At 46.0% G+C, this 15,000-nt stretch overlaps 1 protein-coding gene across 1 annotated transcript in view; it reads right to left on the reverse strand.

The window, feature by feature from the left end:
• Positions 1-286, reverse strand: part of fev (FEV transcription factor, ETS family member) — an 11,272-nt gene extending 10,986 nt beyond the window's left edge. The window contains exon 1 of the mRNA XM_078404315.1: positions 244-286. Coding sequence (XP_078260441.1) covers positions 244-286 — 43 coding nt within the window. The remainder of the gene's footprint in view (positions 1-243) is intronic.
• Positions 287-15,000: the final 14,714 nt, after the last annotated feature.

A 15,000-nucleotide genomic window follows, 5' to 3' on the forward strand; every position in this document is an offset into this window, starting at 1 on the left:
TTTTTTAATAATATATAATATATAAACCTAGTGATTCTCCCTTCCTCTCCCGGCCCGGAGTGAAGTGTTAACCAGCCCTGGGAGGAGGGAGCGGAGAGGCAACTGGAGACGAGCAATGAATGATCCGCCGGCAATTTCCTGCGAGATTGAGATTATCCGAGCGCTTTTAATTAAAACGGCAATTTGACATTGTCACAGAGACGCTCCTCGGCAATAAAATCTCCAGCCGCGATCGTTCCTCACCCCCCCACCCAAGAATCACAAGCCCCTTATCAAAGAGAGCCATCTCCTTTTAATAAAGCCCCGGCCCGCCTGTTCCCTCTGCGTTTCCACGGTCATTTGAAGTGGACTCTCGCCCGCACTTTCTCTCTCCTCAAACAGATTCTCTCTCTCTCTCGCGTGTCGCGCCTTCTCTCCCTTTCTGGCCCAATATTGACTCAATTCCGGGTGTCTGAACCTCAGACAACAAACCAGGGACTCGTGAAAGGCGAAATCAGCTGGAAAGAAACGTTTTGTGTTTGTGTTTTTGTGTTGCTTAGAAGGGCGAGTCCAGAACCAAGGGCCACACACACACACACACACACACACACACACACACAGTCTGAGAATTAAGGGGAGGCCGTTTAAAACTGAGGTGAGAAGGAACTTTTTCAATAGACAACAGGTGCAGGAGGAGGCCATTCAGCCCCCTTCGAGCCTGTATGCACCGCCATTCAATGTGATCGTGGCTGATCATTCTCAATCAGTATTTATTCACAAAATGCTGGAGTAACTCAGCAGGTCAGGCAGCATCTTAGGAGAGAAGGAATGGGCGACGTTTCGGGTCGAGACCCTTCTTCAGTCTGAGTTACTCCAGCATTTTGTGAATAAATACCTTCGATTTGTACCAGCATCTGCAGTTATTTTCTCATTCTCAATCAGTACCCCGTTCCTGCCTTTTCCCCCATACCCCCTGACTCCGCTATCCTTAAGAGCTCTATCTTGAATGCATTTTCACCCAGAGAGTTGTGAATTTTGGGAATTCTCTGCCACAGAAGGCAGTGGAGGCCAAATCACTGGATGGATTTAAAAGAGGGTTAGATAGAGCTCTAGGGGCTAGTGGAATCAAGGGATTTCAAATTAAGGGACATTTGAGGAAGGATATTCTTGCTATTGAGGGCGTGCAGTGTAGGTTTACTAGGTTAATTCCCGGAATGGCGGGACTGTCATATGTTGAAAGACTGGAGCGACTAGGCTTGTATACACTGGAATTTAGAAGGATGAGAGGAGATCTTATCGAAACGTATAAGATTATTAAGGTGTTGGACACATTAGAGGCAGGAAACATGTTCCCAATGTTGGGGGGAGTCCAGAACAAGGGGCCACAGTTTAAGAATAAGGGCCATTTAGAACAGAGATGAGGAAAAACGTTTTCAGTCAGAGAGTTGTGAATCTGTGGCATTCTCTGCTTCAGAAGGCAGTGGAGGCCAATTCTCTGAATGCATTCAAGAGAGAGCTAGATAGAGCTCTTAAGGATAGCGGAGTCAGGGGGTATGGGGAGAAGGCAGGAACGGGGTACTGATTGAGAATGATCAGCCATGATCACATTGAATGGCGGTGCTGGCTCGAAGGGCCGAATGGCCTCCTCCTGCACCTATTGTCTATTGCCTAAACTCAAGCCTTTGAAATGTGTTTTACAAACACAACTCGCGGTTATATAGAAATTTAAAACGAAGGGCACGTAGATGGTGTTCAGAAAAGGAAATGACAGATTAATATTCCCCCAAACGACTGTTTCGTGCTGGAAAGATACACAATTAAAAGCCGTCTTTGAAATATTCGTTCATTCTAAATTTCTGATTTTAATTTGGACACTGACGTGTGTTGCCTTTAAACTCGCTGGAATTTAGAAGATTGAGGGGGGACCTTATAGAAACTTACAAAAATTTTAAGGGGTTGGACAGGCTAGATGCAGGAAGATTGTTCCCGATGTTGGGGAAGTCCAGAACAAGGGGTCACAGTTTAAGGATAAGGGGGAAGTCTTTTAGGACCGAGATGAGAAAAAAAAATTATATAGAGAGTGGTGAATCTGTGGAATTCTCTGCCACAGAAGGTAGTTGAGGCCAGTTCATTGGCTATATTTAAGAGGGAGTTAGATGTGGCCCTTGTGGCTAAAGGGATCAGGGGGTATGGAGAGAAGGCAGGTACGGGATACTGAGCTGGATGATCAGCCATGATTATATTGAATGGCGGTGCAGGCTCGAAGGGCCGAATGGCCTACTCCTGCACCTATTTTCTATGTTTCTATGTTTCTATATAGACGCGAAAAAAAAAAGTTGGAATAACTCAACGGGCCAGACAGCATCTTTAGGGGAAAATGATTAGGTGAAGGGTCTCGACCCGAAACCTCACCCATTCCTTCTCTCCAGAGATGCTGCCTGACCCGCTGAGTTACTCCAGCATTTTGTGTCTATCTTCAGTTTAAACCATCGTCTGCATTTCCTTCCTGCACGTGTAAGATATTAAATGGATTTCAAGAACGGAGACTGGATCAGCAATGTTAGGTTTAACGATAGGTCCTTCAGGGGTGAAATCAATAGACAATAGACAGTAGGTGCAGGAGGAGGCCATTCGGCCCTTCGAGCCAGCATCGCCATTCAATGTGATCATGGCTGATCATTCTCAATCAGTACCCCGTTCCTGCCTTCTCTCCATACCCCCTGACTCCGCTATCCTTAAGAGCTCTATTCACAAAATGCTGGAGTAACTCAGCAGGTCAGGCAGCATCTCAGGAGAGAAGGAATGGGTGACGTTTCGGGTCGAGACCCTTAAACGTCACCCATTCCTTCTCTCCTGAGATGCTGCCTGACCTGCTGAGTTACTCCAGCATTTTGTGAATAATTACCTTCGATTTGTACCAGCATCTGCAGTTATCTTCTTATACTTCTTAAGAGCTCTATCTAGCTCTCTCTTGAATGCATTCAGAGAATCGGCCTCCACTGCCTTCTGAGGCAGAGAATTCCACAGATTCACAACTCTCTGACTGAAAAAGTTTTTCCTCAAATGTCAACATTCCCGCCCACAAAGAGAGCGGGGGATTGTGTTTAATCACAGGTTGTGAATGTTTAAATTGTGTAGAGCCTCGACCCGAAACGTCAGTCTGAAGAAGGGTCTCGACCCCAAACGCCACCCATCCCTTCTCTCCAGAGATGCTGCCTGACCCGCTGAGTTACTTTTGTTTGGTGTTGGTTTATGATTGTATGTGTTATTGCATTTTTATTGATTATTCTTATTGGTCTGATTGTTGAACTGCGGGTAATCTTTCATTTCACTGCACATTTATGTGTATGTGACAAATAAATTGACTATTGACTATTGAGTTACCCCAGCAAATTGTGTCTACCTTCGGCTGAGACCAGCACCTGCAGTTTCTTCCTACGCAAAAGAATTGCAGACGCCGGTTTATACCAAAGATCGACACGACCAACATGTAGGAAAATAACTGCAGGCGCTGGGTCAAATTGAAGGTGGACACAAAATGCTAGAGTAACTCAGCGGGTCGGGCAGCATCTCGGGACGTGAGACGTTTCCAGTCGGCATCCCTTCTTCGAACCGATCCGAAAAGTCACCTATTTCCTCCAGAGATTCTGCCTGTTTTGTGAACCCCTGACATCAGTCTGAAGATGGGTCTCGACCCGTAAACGTCGCCCATTCCTTCTCTCCTGAGATGCTGCCTGACCTGCTGAGTTACTCCAGCAATTTTGTGAATAAATACCTTCCATTTGTACCAGCATCTGCAGTTGTTTTATCATATCATATCATATATCTACAGCCGGAAACAGGCCTTTTCGGCCCTCCAAGTCCGTGCCGCCCAGTGATCCCCGTACATTAACACTATCCTACACCCACTAGGGACAATTTTTACATTTACCCAGCCAATTAACCTACATACCTGTACGTCTTCTTACACCTTAAGTTGCTCCAGCACTTTGCGTCCATCTTCGGTGTGAATCAACACCTGCAAACGTCGCTTGACCATGTTCTCCAGAGGTGCTGCCTGGCCCGCCGAGTTACTCCAGCGTTGTGTGTGTGTGTGAGTGTGTGTGTGTGTGTGTGTGTGTGTGTGTGTGTGTGTGTGTGTGTGTGTGTGTGTGCGTGTGTGTGTGTGTGTGTGTGTGTGTGTGTGTGTGTGTGTGTGTGTGGGGGGGGGTGTGTGTGTGTGTGTGTGTGTGTGTGTGTGTGTGTGTGTGTGTGTGTGTGGGGGGGGGGGTGTGGGTGTGTGTGTGTGTGTGTGTGTGTGTGTGTGTGTGTGTGTGTGTGTGTGTGTGTGTGTGTGTGTATGTGGGGGGGGGGTGTGTGTGTGTGTGTGTGTGTGTGTGTGTGTGTGTGTGTGTGTGTGTGTGTGGGGGGGGGGGTGTGTGTGGGGGTGTGTGTGTGTGTGTGTGTGTGTGTGTGTGTGTGTGTGTGTGTGTGTGTGTGTGTGTGTGTGTGTGTGTGTGTGTCTCCCCTGTGTCTCGACTGTCTCTCGGAGGTTAGAATCTCCGCATTTTAAATCCATAACTCTGTGGACGTTTTGTACTTCTGTTCAGAATAATATTTTCCCAAACGCTAACTCCGTTCCCAAGTCATTTTTCAAAACGCCGCTGAAGCGAACACATTTCCACCGAAATAACTACAGTATTTAGTTATTTACCAAAATTTGAGGAAGGATATTCTTGCTATTGAGGGCGTGCAGCGTAGGTTTACTAGGTTAATTCCCGGAATGGCGGGACTGTCATATGTTGAAAGACTAGGCTTGTATACACTGGAATTTAGAAGGATGAGAGGAGATCTTATCGAAACGTATAAGATTATTAAGGGGTTGGACACGTTAGAGGCAGGAAACATGTTCCCAATGTTGGGGGAGTCCAGAACAAGGGGTCGCAGTTTAAGAATAAGGGGTAGGCCATTTAGAACGGAGATGAGGGAATTCCACAGATTCACGACTCTCTGACTGAAAAAGTGTTTCCTCGTGTCAGTTCTAAATGGCCTACCCCTTATTCTCAAATTTGAGAAGAAAAGACAAGAAAAACAGAAGAGTATTGACACTTTCGTTTCCTGAACCGTTTTCCGAAGCCGCTGGTTTGACAATAAATCTGTATCTGTATCTGTATCTGTATCTGGACGTGTAAGAAAATAACTGCAGATGCTGGTACAAATCGAAGGTATTTATTCACAAAATGCTGGAGTAACTCAGCAGGTCAGGCAGCATCTCAGGAGAGAAGGAATGGGGGACGTTTCTTGTATCTTGACGTATAATCACCATCACGGGTTGCCCCATACGTTAGAAGGGCCATGTGCTAAGTCGCAATTAAATATTAAAGTGGGTCTTAATGTCGATTGTTTCCAACTTGGTCTTGAAGGAAGGAACTCAGATGCTGGATTTAATCCGAAAAGTTGGACACAAAACAGCTGGAGTAACTCAGCTCTCTGCGTCTCTGGAGAGAAGGAATGGGTGACGTTTCGGGTCGAGACCCATCTTCTGGCCCAGTCTCGACCCCAAAACGTCACCCTTTTCCTTTTCTCCAAAGGAACTGCAGATGCTGGTTTAACCCAAAGATAGACACACACAAAAACACTGGAGTAACTCAGCGGATCAGGGGACATCTCTGGAGATGTTGGGGGAGTCCAGAACAAGGGGCCACAGTTTAAGAATAAGGGGTAGGCCATTTAGAACGGAGATGAGGAAGAACTTTTTCAGTCAGAGAGTGGTGAAAGTGTGGAATTCTCTGCCTCAGAAGGCAGTGGAGGCCAGTTCGTTGGATGCTTTCAAGAGAGAGCTGGATAGAGCTCTTAAGGATAGCGGAGTGAGGGGGTATGGGGAGAAGGCAGGAACGGGGTACTGATTGAGAGTGATCAGCCATGATCGCATTGAATGGCGGTGCTGGCTCGAAGGGCTGAATGGCCTACTCCTGCACCTATTGTCTATTGTCTATTGTCTATTGTCTATTCCTTCTCTCCAGAGATGCTGTCTGATCCTGGAATTTAGTGGAATTTCCATACACTGGAATTTAGAAGGATGAGAGGAGATCTTATCGAAACGTATAAGAATATTAAGGGGTTGGTTGGACACGTTAGAGGCAGGAAACATGTTCCCAATGTTGGGGGAGTCCAGAACAAGGGGCCACAGTTTAAGAATAAGGGGTAGGCCATTTAGAACTGAGATGAGGAAGAACTTTTTCAGTTGTGAATCTGTGGAATTCTCTGCCTCAGAAGGCAGTGGAGGCCAATTCTCTGAATGCATTCAAGAGAGAGCTAGATAGAGCTCTTAAGGATAGCGGAGTCAGGGGGTATGGGGAGAAGGCAGGAACGGGGTACTGATTGAGAATGATCAGCCATGATCACATTGAATGGCGGTGCTGGCTCGAAGGGCCGAATGGCCTCCTCCTGCACCTATTGTCTATTGTCTATTATCTATTCCTTCTCTCCAGAGATGCTGTCTGAGCCGCTGTTAGTCCAGCTCTTCGGTTCTGTAATAAATCCACTGCTATCGTTTCAATGAACGAAATATAGACTCCCTACTATCTCGTCGGTATTAAATGCAAATAAACCGGTTTACACAACCAAATGTAAACAGGGCAATGTACAGGAAATGTGACTCTCTTATTAAAATAACTATTACAGCGGAACCAATTATCTGAAATCAGCCAGCGTTGTTTGTCCAGAGATTATTTATTACATAGAAACAAAAAAGCTGGAGTGAAGTGTCTCTCAGCGGGTCAGACGGCTATTTCTGGGGAAAAAGAACAGGTGATGTTTCGGGTCGAGACCAGGCTGGGAGTCAGGAGAAAGTGAAACGAGAGATATAGACGGTGATTGTAGATAGGCGTAGAACAAATGAATGAAAGATACGCACAAAAGTAACGACGATAAAGGGAACATGCCATTGTTAGATGTGGGCGAAAAGACTACATTATTCGAAGACAAAATTAAACAGGATCTTCCCAAGTGTCTCCCCTATTTGTGATAAATGTCAATTTCAAGAAGCCAATTCAACTCACACTTTTGTGACTTGTACAAATATGCAAAATTTTTGGATCGATATTTTAAAAATCATTTCCAAAGTTATCGATAACCAACTGGATTTAGATCCAAAATGAATAATTTTAGGATTATCAGAACACATTACAAACTTCACGCTAAGTCAGAGACACTTTCTTGACTACAGTTTAATAACTGCGAAAAAATGAATACTTAAATTTTGGAAAAAACACAGTAACCCCCACAATTAAAATGTGGATTACGGAAATGACCGAGACCTTGCATTTGGAAAAAATAAGGTTTGCCTTAATTGACAAACCAGATCTATTTTTTTTAAATATGGTCTCCATTTATTGAATTTTTTAAAAAGTAAATGGGTTTGTCACAAAACTAAAATTTAAAACTAAAGTTAAAACTTGAGTTTAGGGTTGGATGTACAACTATACTCATCATCCATCTCCCGGATCTATCCCCATAACCTTTATATTTGTAATTCTCTTTTTTCTTTGCTTTCTCTCCATTAGTTTATAGTATTTTTTTTCCAGTCTCTTTTCATCTTTATTTTTTCTTAAAAAATTTAAAAATTGAAGCTATGTAAGAATTCTATAACCAGTTTGTCGTTTATTATTATTTGTACATATGCTTTAAAAAATTAAAAATTGAAGCTATGTAAGAATTCTATAACCAGTTTGTCATTTATTATCATTTGTACATATGCTTTAAAAAATTAAAAATTGAAGCTATGTAAGAACTCTATAACCGGTTTGTCGTTTATTATGCTTTAAAAAAAAAAAAAAAAAAAAAAAAAAAAAAAAAAAGATGTGGGCGAAAAGTGAAAACGAATTCCAGACAATGAGCCTCAATGAAAGCGACTTTGAAGCTGGAACGACTTGGGTGGGTGGGGGGGGGGGGGGGGGGTGGAGAGAGAGGGGATTCAAGGGTTACTTGGTTATAGACATTAGACAATTGGTGCAGGAGTAGGCAATTCGGCCCTTCGAACCAGCACCGCCATTCAATGTGATCATGGCTGATCATTCTCAATCAGTACCCCGTTCCTGCCTTCTCCCCATACCCCCTGACTCCGCTATCCTTAAGAGCTCTATCTAGCTCTCTCTCCTGAATGCATTCAGAGAATTGGCCTCCACTGCCTTAGAGAAAGCAACACTCAACCACTGGGTTGTAAGCTCTCCAAGCGAAATGTGAGGTGCTGTTCCTCCAATTTGGCCTCACCCTGACAATGTAAAACATGGTGTGTAAGAAGGAATTGCAGATGCCGGTTAACACCCAAGATAGACACAAAATGCTGGAGTAACTCAGTGGGACAGGCGGCATCACTGGAGAGAAGGAATGGGGTGACCTTTCGGGTCGAGACCCATCCTCAGACAGAGAGCCGGGGGAGAGGGAGATACGGAGATAAGGAAGTGTAGGGTGTGAAATCGAGACATCAAAAGAGATGTGGTATCAAGATAAATATAGAATAAGAGTTAAAAGAGGGTTAGATAGCGCTCTAGGGGTTAGTGGGATCAAGGGATACGGGGAGAAGGCAGACACGGGTTACTGATTGTGGATGATCAGCCATGATCACAGTGAATGGCGGTGCTGGCTCGAAGGGCCAAATGGCCTCCTGCACCTATTTTCTATGTTTCTATGTAATAGAGCATTGTTAGTTGGGGGAGTCCAGAACAAGGGGCCACAGTTTAAGAATAAGGGGTAGGCCATTTAGAACTGAGATGAGGAAAAACCTTTTTCAGTCAGAGAGTTGTGAATCTGTGGAATTCTCTGCCTCAGAAGGCAGTGGAGGCCAATTCTCTGAATGTATTCAAGAGAGAGCTGGATAGAGCTCTTAAGGATAGCGGAATCAGGGGGTATGGGGAGAAGGCAGGAAGGGGGTACTGATTGAGAATGATCAGCCATGATCACATTGAATGGCGGTGCTGGCTCGAAGGGCCGAATGGCCTCCTCCTGCACCTATTGTATATTGTCTATTGTCTATTGTCTATTGTCTATTGGAAGGTGACAACAAATCATACAGAGATAATTATTTAATGAGGGGGACAGACAGACTGGTCAGAGAATTATGATGGGGGAGGGACGGAGAGAGAGTGTTACTTGCAGTTAGAGGTCAATGTTCATACCGCTGGGGTGCAAGCTGCCCAAGCGAAATATGAGGTGCTGTTCGTCCAATTTGCGCTGGGCCTCACTCTGACAATGGAGGAGGCCCAGGACAGAGAGGTCAGTGTGGGAGTGGGAGGGGGAGTTAAAGTGTTTAGCAACCGGGAGATCAGGTAGGTCCAGTACATGCGGTATGTTTGTACATTGTGTTGGATGGGGCGCGGGTTCCTTGGTATAATTTCACCGTACAGCTGAAATAACCATCGCCTTGGACACAGCCAATGGCTCATAGAAACATAGAAACATGGAAAAAGGTGCAGGATGAGGCCATTCGTACCTTCGAGCCAGCACCGCCATCCATTGTGATAATGGCTGATCATCCACAATCAGTAACCCGTTCCCGCCTTCTCCCCATATCCCTTGATTCCGCTAGCCCGATTGCACCCAATTTAAAAATTCACAAATAATCTGCATCTATGACTCCAAAATGAACATTTCAGGCAGTATTTTTCCCCCGGTGATAGACACAAAATGCTGGATTAACTCAGCGGGTCAGGCAGCATCTCTGGAGAGAAGGAATGGGTGACGTTTCGGGTCGAGACCCTTCTCCGAAGAAGCTTTTTTTTGCGTCCATCTTCGGTTTAAACCAACATCTACAGTTTCTTCTTCATAAACAGTGTTTGTCCCGGTCACGTTTATCGCAAATCTTCCTTCGGTACTTTGTTGACATTGGAGGGGGAAAAAATGTGTTCATTTATTTATCAGAAAATAAATAAATGCAAACAAATCCAGTTTCAAATAACGTGTTCTTTTATTTGCGAAGGGGAAATGAATAACAATAGAAAATAGACAATAGGTGCAGGAGGAGGCCATTCGGCCCTTCGAGCCAACGCTGATTTTCTCACAAAGAAATGAAATGTCCCAGACAAATTACAGAAGAACCCTTTAAGACTTTAGACTTCACAGGACATTACCAGCATCAGTACACGGTGAATGGCTCGATTAGAAACATAGAAACATAGAAAATTGGTGCAGGAGGAGGCCATTCGGCCCTTCGAGCCAGCACCGCCATTCAATGTGATCATGGCTGATCATTCTCAATCAGTACCCCGTTCCTGCCTTCTCCCCATACCCCCTGACTCCGCTATCCTTAAGAGCTCTATCCAGCTCTCTCTTGAATGCATTGGAGTGTGGGAGGAAACCGGAGCGCCCGGAGAAAACCTGGGTGGTCACGGGGAGAACGTGCAAACTCCGTACAGACAGCACCCGTAGTCAGGATCGAACCCGGGTCTCCGGCGCTGTGAGGCGGCAACTCTACCGATGCTCCCGAACAGTCAATCGTCTTTTTTTTTGATGAGCCTAATAAAAAAATCAAATAATACATAAAACTGAAACATGATAGTTTCCATGGTGGCTGCATGCCGTAGTCCAGTTTATATTGCATTATGGAGACACAGGGACCTCGAGATATTGGTTTACAAAATGAAAACAACATGCCGGATTAACTCATTAGTTCAGGAAGCATCTGTGGGGAACATGGACAGGTGATGTTTCAGGTCGGGAACCTTCTTCAGATTGGACTGTGAACTCCAGCACTTAGAAACATAGAAACATAGAAAATAGGTGCAGGAAGAGGCCATTTGGCCCTTCGAGCCAGCACCACCATTCATTGTAATCATGGCTGATCATCCACAATCAGTAACCCGTGCCTGCCTTCTCCCCATATCCCTTGATTCCACTAGCCCCATAGAGCTCTATCTAACTCTCTTTTAAATTCATCCAGTGAATTGGCCTCCACTGCCCTCTGTGGCAGAGAATTCCACAAATTCACAACTCTCTGGGTGAAAAAGTTTCTTCTCACCTCAGTTTTAAATGGCCTCCCCTTTATTCTTAAACTCTGGCCCCCGGTTCTGGACTCCCCCCAACATTGGGAACATTTTTCCTGCATCTAGCTTGTCCAGTCCTTTATTAGACAATAGACAATAGACAATAGGTGCAGGACGAGGCCATTCGGCCCTACGAGCCAGCACCACCATTCAATGTGATCATGGCTGATCATTCTCAATCAGTACCCCGTTCCTGCCTTCTCCCCATACCCCCTGACTCCGCTATCCTTAAGAGCTCTATCCAGCTCTCTCTTGAATGCATTCAGAGAACTGGCCTCCACTGCCTTCTGAGGCAGAGAATTCCACAGATTTACAACTCTCTGGCTGAAAAAGTTTTTCCTCATCTCCGTTCTAAATGGCCTACCCCTTATTCTTAAACTGTGGCCCCTTGTTCTGGACTCCCCCAACATTGGGAACATTTTTCCTGCATCTGGCTTGTCCAGTCCTTTTATAATTTTATACGTCTCTATAAGATCCCCCTCTCATCCTTCTAAACTCCAGTGAATACAAGGCGATGAACCCATGAACCAGAATTAGGCCATTCGGCCCATCGAGTCTACTCCGCCATTCAATCGTGGCTGGCCTATCGTTCCCTCTCAACCCCATTCTCCTGCCTCCTCCCCATTATTCCTCACACCCTTGCTATTCACGATTTGAGAAAGATTTGGACGGGCACATGGATAGGACAGGTTCGGAGAACCCATACATTATTGCATCGTATGGGAGGCGCATTCCCAATCTCGTTGTACCCCTGTACAATGACAATAAAGATATATTGTATAAGAAAATAACTGCAGATGCTGGAACAAATCGAAGGTATTTATGCTAGAGTAACTCAGCAGGTCAGGCAGCATCTCAGAAGAAAAGGAATGGGCGACGTTTCGGGTCGAGACCCTACTTCAGACTATGTCAGGGGGGGCGGGACAAAGGAAGGATATAGGAGGAGACAGGAAGATAGAGGGAGATCTGGGAAGGAGGAGGGGAAGAGAGGGGAAGTTATAAACTATCTAAACTTCCCCTCTCTTCCCCTCCTCCTTCCCAGATCTCCCTCTATCTTCCTGTCTCCACCTATACCCTTCCATTGTCCCGCCCCCCCCCCCCCCCCGACATCAGTCTGAAGAAGGGTCTCGACCCGAAACGTCACCCATTCCTTCTATCCTGAGATGCTGCCTGACTTGCTGAGTTACTCCAGCATTTTGTGAAGATATATTGTATTGTGTATTATATTGTACTGAACCTCTGATCATCCCCACTCCCCCACCCACCTGTCTCCCAGTCTTGCCCCCCACCCACCTATCTCTCAAACTTGCCCCCCCCCCCCCCCCTCCCCCTCCCCTCCCCCTTCAGTCATTGTCAAACAAAAAGTGCTCCCTTTGTCTGCATGACGATCAGTTTCTCGTGTGGCATTATTGAGCTGGTGCGTGTGTCGAGGCAGCTGCGGGTACTGTTTGTGAATGCTGAGGACTGGAGTGGCCCCATCCTGTCCCTCGTCGTTGTGCTCTGAGCTATGCAGTCTCTTCAACCGCCTGACATCCGAGATTGCTATTGAGGGCGTGCAGCGTAGGTTCACTAGGTTAATTCCCGGAATGGCGGGACTGTTCGTATGTTGAAAGACTGGAGCGACTAGGCTTGCACACACTGGAATTTAGAAGGATGAGAGGGATCTTATCGAAACGTATAATATTGTTAAGGGGTTGGACACGTTAGAGGCAGGAAACATGTTCCCAATGTTGGGGTAGTCCAGAACAAGGGGCCACAGTTTAAGAATAAGGGGTAGGCCATTTAGAACTGAGATGAGGAAAAACTTTTTCAGTCAGAGAGTTGTGAATCTGTGGAATTCTCTGCCTCAGAAGGCAGTGGAGGCCAATTTTCTGAATGCATTCAAGAGAGAGCTAGATAGAGCTCTTAAGGATAGCGGAGTCATGGGGTATGGGGAGAAGGCAGGAACGGGGTACTGATTGAGAATGATCAGCCATGATCACATTGAATGGCAGTGCTGGCTCGAAGGGCCGAATAGCCTCCTCCTGCACCTATTGTCTATTGTCTATTGTCTATTGAGCTGATTTAGACCAGTGAGAGAGAGAGAGAAGAAACATATAGTGAAAGAAAGGCTAATTTCGTCAAAGAAGAAATGAAAGGAAAAAATGCTTGTTGCAAAAAAACAAAAAACATTAACGTGGCAAAAACTTTGGGGAAAATAAAATTGAGTTAGGCGGTAGATTTGCTGTCTCACGGCGCCAGAGTCCTTGGTTCGATCCGGACTATGGGCGCTGGTATCTATTCACAAAATGCTGGAGTAACTCAGCGGGTCAGGCAGAATCTCAGGAGAGAAGGAATGGGTGACGTTTCGGGTCGAGACCCTTCTTCAGACTGATTATGGGCGCTGTCTGGACGGAGTTTGTCTGTTCTCCCCTTCATGACCGCGCAGGTTTTCTCCGGGTGCTCCGGTTTCCCCCCACACTCGAAAGACCTACAGGTTTGTAGGCTAATTGGCGCCGGGTTTTTAAAAAAATCATAAATTGTTCCCCTAGTGTGTGGGATAGTGCTCGTGTACCGGCTGGTCCCTGGTCGGCGCTAAGGACTATCTGTATCTTTAGTTTAGTCCCAGTCTGAAGAAGGGTCTCGACCCCCGAAAATTCATCACCCATTCCTTCTCCTCAGAGACGCTGCCTGTCCCGTTGAGTTACTCCAGCTTTTTGAGTCGAAACGTATAAGATTATTAAGGGGTTGGACACGTTAGAGGCAGGAAACATGTTCCCAATGTTGGGGGAGGTCCAGAACCAGGGGCCACAGTTTAAGAATAAGGGGTAGTAGGCCATTTAGAACTGAGACGAGGAATAACCTTTTCAGTCAGAGAGTTGTGAATCTGTGGAATTCTCTGCCTCAGAAGGCAGTGGAGGCCAATTCTCTGAATGCATTCAAGAGAGAGCTGGATAGAGCTCTTAAGGATAGTGGAGTCAGGGGGTATGGGTTGAAGGCAGGAACGGGGTACTGATTGAGAATGATCAGCCATGATCACATTGAATGACGGTGCTGGCTCGAAGGGCCGAATGGCCTCCTCCTGCACCTATTGTCTATTGTCTATTGAGTCCATCTTTAGTTTAGTTTAGTTCAGAGACAGGCCCTTTGCTCTACTGAGTCCGCGCCGACCAGCGATCCCCGCACATCCTAACATTATCCTACACGCTGGGGATCATTTACAACGTCCCCAAGCCAATTAGCCTACACACCTGTACGTCTTTGGAGTGTGGGAGGAAACCGGAGAATCCGGAGGGAAAAAAAACCCAGGCTTTCTCTAAGCTAAACCAAACCAAAGTTTCTTTTCCAAGCTGTGGGATGGGAAATATTAATAGGAACGCACAGAGAGAGAGAGGGGCAAAGATACACTGAGCTACACACTGAGCATTGTGGTTTATTCAAGGCACACAAACCCGAATGGTTGCTGGCGTGTGTCGGGTTCTGCCAGCTGAGCAAACAGCACAGAGGAAGGGTGAGATGGGTCACGCATTGAACGAAGTGGGATCTCCATAACACAGGCGGCCATTGTCCCATCTCCAGCCAATGGATGCCACTAACAGCTGGAGTAATGATGGTAATTGAGATTAGCTTAGTTTAGAGATACAAGCGTGGAAACATGCCCTTTGGCCCACTGAATCCATACCGCCCAACGACCCCCCCCCCCCCCCCCCCCCCCCCGTACACTAACAATAACCTACCACACTACGGACGATGTACAATTCTATATCAAAGCCAATTTAACCTACAAACTCTGCAACTACATATGTGCCTATATTTTTATTCTAAACTCTCGGGGCCCGGGTTCGGTCCTCACTGTCGGTGCTTGTCTGTACGGAGTTTGTACGTTCTCCCCGTGACCTGAGTGGGTTTTCTCCGGGTGTGTCGGCTTCCCCCCCACACTCCAAAGACGTACGGGTTTGTAGGTTAGAAACTCAGAAAACATAGGAAACAGGTGCAGGAGGAGGCCATTCGGCCCTTCGAGCCA

This window comes from Rhinoraja longicauda, chromosome 8 (assembly GCF_053455715.1).
Source record: "Rhinoraja longicauda isolate Sanriku21f chromosome 8, sRhiLon1.1, whole genome shotgun sequence".
Lineage (NCBI taxonomy): Eukaryota > Metazoa > Chordata > Chondrichthyes > Rajiformes > Arhynchobatidae > Rhinoraja > Rhinoraja longicauda.